Source organism: Octopus bimaculoides, chromosome 6 (genome assembly GCF_001194135.2).
Source record: "Octopus bimaculoides isolate UCB-OBI-ISO-001 chromosome 6, ASM119413v2, whole genome shotgun sequence".
NCBI lineage: Eukaryota > Metazoa > Mollusca > Cephalopoda > Octopoda > Octopodidae > Octopus > Octopus bimaculoides.
Genome location: NC_068986.1, coordinates 5,752,292 through 5,760,886, shown reverse-complemented (window position 1 = coordinate 5,760,886; position 8,595 = coordinate 5,752,292). Strand labels below are relative to the sequence as shown.

At 38.9% G+C, this 8,595-nt stretch overlaps 1 protein-coding gene across 14 annotated transcripts in view; it reads right to left on the bottom strand.

Moving 5' to 3' along the window:
• LOC106881457 (protein-L-isoaspartate(D-aspartate) O-methyltransferase) overlaps positions 1-8,595 on the bottom strand; it is a 59,285-nt gene that overhangs the window by 17,277 nt on the left and 33,413 nt on the right. For 5 of the 14 annotated variants that reach the window (XR_001410860.2, XR_008264343.1, XR_001410861.2 and 2 more), the window contains one exon: positions 2,823-2,923. The exons of 7 other annotated variants lie outside the window; for them this stretch is intronic. Coding sequence is in view for 1 of the 7 variants with exons in the window: in XM_014931845.2 (XP_014787331.1) it covers positions 8,000-8,009 (10 nt within the window). In the remaining 6 variants the exon portion in view is untranslated. Of the gene's footprint in view, positions 1-2,822; positions 2,924-7,748; positions 8,010-8,595 lie in introns of those variants that run through there. 2 more of the 14 variants (XM_014931847.2, XM_014931845.2) reach the window with 1 other exon arrangement.

Genomic DNA, 8,595 nt, shown 5'->3' with positions numbered 1-8,595 from the left:
TATTTTCTCTTTTAAGCCTGGTGCTTATTCTATCAGTCTCTTCTGCTGAACAGCTAAGTTACAGGGTCATAAACACTGGTTGTCAAGTGATGATGGAAGGAAAACACAGAAAGAAAAACACACACATGCAAACACACACACACATATATATATATACACAACAGGCTTCTTTCAGTTTCCATTTAACATATCCACCCACAAGGGTTTGGTTGGCCTGAGGCTATAGAAGTCACTTGCCAAAGGCACCACATCTCTCTCACGTATATATATATATATATATATATATATGGGTGTGTGTGTATGTGTATATCCTTTATCAAGTTTTCTCTATCTCCCTCATTTTCCTTCTCTCTTTCTCTCAAACACACATTCCTCACCTCAACAACAGATTCCCCCCTCTCTTTCAGGTAGCATATTACTCAACTGATAACATGAGCAACTCAATAACAGCAACAGAGAAGCAATTCTTTTAAATCTATAAATTTTCTTTGAATTCTTTTACTTGTATGTGGACACCACCTTGAAGGGCTTAATAAAACAACTCAACCCCAGTACTAATTTTTTACGTCTAGAACTTATTTTATCGCCCTCCTTCACTGAACCACTAAGTTAGAGGAATGTAAACAAACCAACACTGGTTGTCAAGCAAGGGTGGAGAACAAACATAATACACACACAAATATATACATATACATAAATGACAGGCTTCTTTCAACTTCAGTCACAAGGCATTTGTCAACCCTGGTCCAAAGCAGAAGGCACTTACCTAAGGTACCACACAATGGGACTGAACCCAGGACCACATGGTGGGGGGAGCAAGCTGCTCAACCATAGAGCCATGTGTGCACCATCTCAGTTGAAGGCATCACTCATGAGAATAACTTTAAATCAAAGAGGAAATGATGAAATGCTTCAATATAGAATTCACTGATAGGTCTTTGTATGCATATTTCAAGTGATAACAGACATATGAAAGCTTATAAACTGGTCAGCTTAGAAGATTTTGTTCCTGAGTGCAAGCCTAAAGAATACCAAGTAAATGACATTGATGAAGGAGCCTCTATATCAGTCATTGGCAAACTGTGGCCTATGGAGCTTTCTGAATGGTATACCTAATTAAAAATTACCTTGAATCTTTACAGTGTGGTTTGTCTGATGATGAGCCATATTTCATGTGGGCTGCTTCTCATAAAAAGTTGCCCGTGCCTGCTTTGTATAGTCACCCAACAGGAAATGGCAGTCAAATTTCCCCATATCACTCTCTATTGTCTTAAAAGTGTGGACTTTTATTATTTTGGGTATGTTTGTTCCTAAACAACACTTCTTTTAGTGTTGTTCACACCACCAGATTGAATGGTACTGCCTAGATGTCAAAACCATAATGATATCTGTGGGGCAGCTGATGATGGAGGTATATTAGATTGTTGGTATGGCTGTTTTTGTATACGTGGAATAGTGTTATAACACATCCTTTTGTTGTATATGTGTGTGTGTGTGTGTGTGTGTGTGTGTGTGTGTGTGTGTGTGTGTGTGTGTGTGTGTGTGTGTGTGTGTGTGTGTGTGTGTGTGTGTGTGCGTGCGTGCACACATACACACAAAGACAAAATTATCTTTGCTGATAGGTCTTTTCAATCAGGGTTGATCAAAGGCCAAACAAATACAGTAATATCATATAAGAAAATGGATCTCCAATAATTTCAATGGTGAATATTTAGTCATTTGAACAACTTGCTTTGTATGGTTACCAACAGGAAGTAGCAGCCAAATTCCTTCAAATTACACCCTATCATCTTAACAAAATGATGGACATAGTAGACATAGTGTATATTATACACACACAAAGGCAAGATCATCTTTGCTCATGAGTTCTATTCAATTCATGAGTTCTATTGAATCTAAACAGAAACAATATCAGACAAGGAAATGGATCTCCATTAGCTTCAATGATTAAATTGTAGCTTGGTCATAGAATTAGTAACCAGCTGAGTATTCCAAAGACACATGTATGCTTAACAGAGTGTAACCTTTTAATTTCGAACACAATCCATCCAACATGCTTCCACACAGTTTCCATTTCCCTAGCTTCACTCACAAGGTTTAGGCCAACCCAAAAGTGAAGTAAGATGCATTTGCCCAACATGCCACACAAGTGGGATCAAATTCAGGACCTCATGATTACAAAGAAAACTTCTTAATTATTCAGCCATGTTGTGCCAATATATCATTGTTTTCAGTGTCCAGTTTTCCATGCTTGCATGGATTGGATAGACATCATTGTGATGGATTTTCTATGGCCAGATGCCCCTCCTGTCACCAGCCATCACCTGCTTTCAACCAAGGAAATATTACCCCATGGCCATACAAGTTTGCTCAGAATACTAGAAATGATGGATATTAATGACATGACAGTGACACTTGTTTACAAATATCATGCAATGTAAAGGCAAGGAGACAGACACACACGCATATATACAATAGGTTTCTATGAGTTTCTACTTTTGAGTGTGTGTGTGTGTGTGTATATACATAGGTCAGAATGCATGAGGAGGACAGACTAATTACCACAAATAATTTTAAATATTGTTCTTTAATCTTAACGATCCGTACAGAATGTAGTACAGATACATATTAGGACTTAAACTGAATCAACTAAATTGAAACTGACAAAAACCACAACACGTTTGAAATAGAATCTAAAAGTAAACTAATACACAGAAAGATAAAGTACTTTTGATTCGGTGCAAATTATGAACGGAAAATGGAATGGTAAGGAATATGAGTAAAGACAATATCAAAATGCTTTAATTCTAAATTAATCTGACCTTCAAGTTGGGACAGCAACTGTAAGGAGAGTGGCTCAAATGTAGATGAAGGGTAGGTGGATTGTCAGAACTATTAGCAAAGACAGCAATATTCCAGATACCTGGTAATGGAAAACAACAGAGAAATAAAGCAGCCACTACAGAAAATGCCTAAAGAAGAAGTCTACTAGTATTTTTAAAAGATTTGGTACAACAGATGTTGCTTTGGTAAGAGTCGTATGTTTTTGCTACCAGGATATGAACTCAACATTACTGTGCATCATCTAACACAAGCACATTCGTTCTAACCTCTACTTTTCTATGCTTGCATAGGTCAGACAGAATTTGTTGAAGGAAAATTTTCTACGGCTGGATGCCTTTCCTGTCCCCAACACTTACCTATTTCAAAAGAAAGTAATATTCCCCAGGACCAGACATGGTTTCATAAGATTGGAAATGAAGTACAACATCTGCAAGATGGTGACATTCATTTACAAATATCAAATAAAATCAAAACAAGGAAACGGTAACACATACAAGCACAGGTAAATGCACACATGCAACAAACCCCCACCCATTCACACACCTGTCACTATAGCTGTTGACCTCCCAGAGCAATATTAACACACACACATACACACAGATCCTACCACACACACACACACACTACCCACACAAACAGTTAATACTGCACACACACTACCACACACAGTTACCACCACACGCACATGCAGTTACTGCCACACACACCAGCCATCATTACACTTTCCTGTCCCAGAAAGCACTTTCTCTTCCTCCTACTTCTGGTAACTTCAGAAATGTAACTGCATGAGAACCGTTGGCGATTTTCCCTTCTTTTTTTCCCATTGGACTTCCCTGTTTCCAATGAAAAGCTATGCTCAGTATATAAAACAACTCTCTTCTTTCTCCATTTGTTTGTTTTTGTTTTGTTTTTTTAATTTACATTTATATATATATACATGTATGTATGTATTTATGTGTATATGTGCGTGTACATCTCATCAATATTTAATGTCCACTTTACTTGCTGGTCTGGATTGAATGGTTTGACAGGATCTGGTGAGCCACAGGACAGCATCGTACTCCATGTCAGTTTTGGCATGATTTCTATGGCTGGATGCCCTTCCTAACACCAATCACCTTACAGTGAGTACTGAGTGCCTTTTTCATATCACCGACCACTAGCTGGCTTGCCAAGTAACTTGCAAGACAGGAAAGAAGCAGCTCCCACACAGTTCATCATCATTTAACATCCGTTGTCCATGCTGGCATGGGTTGGACGGTTTGACTGGGCTGGCATGCTAGAAGGCTGCAACAGATTTCAGTCTGATTTGGCAGAGTTTCTACAGCTGGATGCCCTTCCTAATGCCAACCACTCCGAGAGTGTAACGGGTGCTTTTATGTGCACTGGTCGGGTGCCGATTTGTGTGACACCGGTATTTGCCACAACTGCGATTTTGCTTGGCTCAATGGGTCTTCTCAAGCATGACATAATGCCACCACTCACAAGATACTGGACAGTTCAAGGCTACAGTAGAAGGCTCTTGTACAAGGTATCATGCAGTCAGATTGAACCTGAGATCATGTAGTTGCAAAGTGAACTTCTTAACTACACAGCCATGCCAGCACCTTATAAACTAAAATAAACATGTTAGAAATTATCATTTCATTAGTTATATTTCAGTATAATCATTTCCTGCTTTTAAGTTTTTTTTTAATTGGCTGTGTGGTAAGAAGGCGTCGAGCTGGCAGAAACGTTAGCACGCCGGGCGAAATGCTCAGCGGTATTTCGTCTACCGCTATGTTCTGAGTTCAAATTCATTCCACCGAGGTCGACTTTGCCTTTCATCCTTTCGGGATCGATTAAATAAGTACCAGTAACGCACTGGGGTCAATATAATCGACTTAATCTGTTTGTCTGTCCTTGTTTGTCCCCTCTGTGTTTAGCCCCTAGTGGGCAATAAAGAAATAAGAAGCTTACTTCCAAACCACATAGTTCTAGGTTTGGTCCCACTGCAGGGCACTTTGGGTAAGTGTCTTCTATTTTAGCTTTGGGCTGACCAAAGCCTTGTGAGTGGATTTGATAGACAGAAACTGAAAGAAGCCCATCATGTGTGTGTGTTTCTGTCAGTGTTTATCTCCCACCACCACTTGACAACTGGCAGTGTCTGTAACTTAGTGGCTTGGCAAAGGAGACTGATAAAATAATTACCAGGTGTAAAAAAAGTAAGCAGGGTTGATTCATTCAACTAAAATTTCTTCAAGGCGGTGACCCCCACCATGGACAGTCTAATGACTGAAACAAATGAAAGGGAAAATATATTGTTGAACCTAATTTCTAAATTCTGTCCATTAAGACCCAATCCTCAGCTCTCTCCTATTCATCAGAGCCCTAAAGGCCATTACAGAAGAGTTTAAGAGTGGCTGTCTATGGGAACTCCTAAACACTGAAGATCTAGTTCTCATAGCTGATTCTTAGGCGAAAATTGGAGAGGGAAATTTAGAAGTGGAAGCTAAACCTAGAATCAAGAGGCTTCAGGTAAACTTAGCAAAGTTTTAGTAAGGAGAAAAGAAGACAGAACCTCAGTATCACCATGGAACTAGTATTGCTCAATATGCAAAAAATGAGAAGGTATAAACACTGTATGTTGTACCCAGTGTAAACTATGGACACACAGAAGCTATAGTGAAGTCACAAGCAGACTAACATAGAGAGTAAGCCTTGTATGTAACAATATGTACTATGAGAACACTGGGAACAGATTCTCTTAACTACCTAAATGGCTCACTAAAAGTAATTGTTACCTAGGAGACATAATTAGCAGAGGTGATTGCTCTCATAGTATAGTAGCCAGAGTAAGAATGAGGTGGAAAAAGTTCAGGGATTTGTTACCACTGCTGGCAACAAAGGTATTTTCCCTTAGAATGAAGGGCAGATGGTATGATGCTTGTGTTAGAACAGCAATGTGGCATGGTAGTGAGACATGGGACTTAAATGCAAAAGATTTGTGAAAACTAGAAAGAAGCTATCATTTCCAGCACCCTCTGATGTTTACTGCCATGACCACTGCTCTTGTGCCTTGTTCCTCATCAACTCCTTGAATTATCATCTCTGAGCCACTCCTATCCCTCTCATCTTACCCCTACCCATATCTTCCTGTTCATCACTCTCTACATTCACCCCTATCCCCATATCTAACCATCTGATAATCTTGTCTCACTCTTACAACCACCATCCCACTTCCTGATCCACTACCTGTACTATTCCTTGCTTCTTAAGGGTTTTGCTCCAGCACTCAACATTACTGTCTTACTTTCCTAGATGTTCTAACCCACCCTTATATAAATGCAGGTTAGTCATGTATCTTTGCTATATCCCTGGCACAAAATTACCTCTTCTTCGCCCCTGAAATACCCCACCATCACTTAGTTGTGAAAACTTTTTCCTTTTCTTGTTCTTTCCTGTCTTGCAAGTTACTTGGCAACCCCACAAATAAAAAAAAAATAAATAAATTAAAAAAATTTTTTTTAAATAATAATAATAATAATAAAGCATCTGGTACACACTGTAAAGTGGTTGGCATTAGAAAAGGCATCCAGCTGTAGGAACCATACCAAAACAGACAGTGGAGCCTGATACAGTCCTCTGGCTTGCCAACTACTGTCAAACCATCTAACACACGCCAACATCGAGGACAGACATTAAAGATGAAGATGATGATGGTGGTGGTGGTGGTGGTGGTGGTGGTGGTGGTGGTGGTGCTGGTGCTGGTGTGTGTGTGTGTGTGTGTGTGCGCGCGCACACACACAGTGGGCTTCTACATAGCTTCCATCAACTAAATTCTATTCACAAGATATTGATCAACTGAAAGTTATGGTAGAAGTCAGATGCCTAAGGTGCTGCAAAGTGAAATCAAACTGTAGCCATATTTATATTTTTGCTTTTAACTAACAGACAAGAAAAGAAAGGGAATCCATTGAAATCCTGAATATTATCTATGGACACAATGAATTCCTCAGACCAGTTCAAAATATCTTTTTGCTACATGAAGAAAATGAAAGACACATAAAGAACAATGCTTATCATTTTGATGATATTTGATTGTACCCTATATCAGCTAGAAAGTTGAGTAAACAATTAGATAATCTACAAAATAGAGTTATCATGAATATTTACTTCACTAATGCTAGTGAAATAAAATGTCAGCATATTTCAGTTAGCTATGAATTGTAAAATCACTAATTTATTACCAAAATGTTATTTGACTGTATTTAAGTGCTTTACCACTTAGATGGGAGGAAATTGATGCACTTCCTGTCACCAACACTTGCTCTGTTTTTCCAGAGGAATCCAAAAGCACAGAACTAGCAATATTTTGACAGAAAATGTTAACAAATATCACCAGCACTAAGAGTGATGTCACCATCTAAACTCATCTCAGCAGACAAAGAGACAAATGCATGCATGTAAAAAGCACCAAGTACATTCTGTAAAGTGGTTGGCATTAGGAAGGGCATCCAGAGACAGTGGAGCTTGGTGCAGTCTTCTGGCTCACCAGATACTATTGAATCATCCAACCCATGCCAGCATGGAAAATGGATGTTGAATGGTGATGATGCATATGGTGATGACGTGTGTGTGTGTGCATGTATAATGACATATCATAGCTTGGGATTATTTCAATGACAAAAATTCTCGGTGAATTTAAACTATATACTTCCAACATATCTTTGATTTAGAACAAATTTGCTTCAGAATGATATTTTCACCTCATCTATATTCATTAATGAACTTTACCAGCAGATTAGATTTCTGTGTTGTCCAACAACAAAATGAAACAGTAACTAGATTGAGAGAACTCATGCACATACGCCCCCCCCCCCCACACACACATACATACATACACAAGTACTATGACAGACATATTAAAGTTTATCATAAATTATTTTATTTGTAAAATGGAAGGGAAATCTTTATAGTTTACTTTTTACAGTACATTTTTCAAGCATATCATTCACTGTCTTCCTTATATAAGTTACCCTGCAGATTTAACTGCAGACCAATTCTTAATAAGTATTATACTGAAAGAATGGTTCGTTTAAATTCACTTCACATGCCAGTTCTGCTTCATCTCTGTTGACGTACTGGTTATGCTAGAAATTTCAGCTATGAGCAATTAAAACCACCTACAAATAAAGTAGTTGAAAAAGTTACTGTTGCTTCTAGAATGGATAAGTAGAGACAATATTTGCATGGCAAAGCACTAATACATTGTAATTTCCTTTAACAAGTGAGTTATATATTTCTAGTGGACAAGACATTAAACTGCTTTCAGTAGTGAGGATCCAGGTTGGAAAGTATAGAATTACCCTTTAGTCATGACAAGTCCAAGTCAGCTCTGACTTGGAGTGGCAGTACCCATCAAAGGCCTTAGCTCTGGGTCAAATAGCAGAAGATTGTCCTGTGGGTAAGACATGCAAGACTAGAGGAAAGCTACCCCACCAACCTCTAGACTTGTATCACACAAGTCCTCCAGTGTATGGACATACACAGATGTCCTGCGAACCAGTCTCCTTGCCTGATGGTTAAGTAGACCTTGTGCCTCAGGGGTAAGCACAGGAGAGCAAGAGACAACAGAGTAAACTGTAAACAGATTGTCAGAAGGCATCAGGAAACCACTACTGCATCTTGCCCAAGAAAAATCACAGCTAGTCAGATTATGGCATGGAGTTCCACAATTGCTGATGCTCTCAAGCAGGCATATAGGGAGGG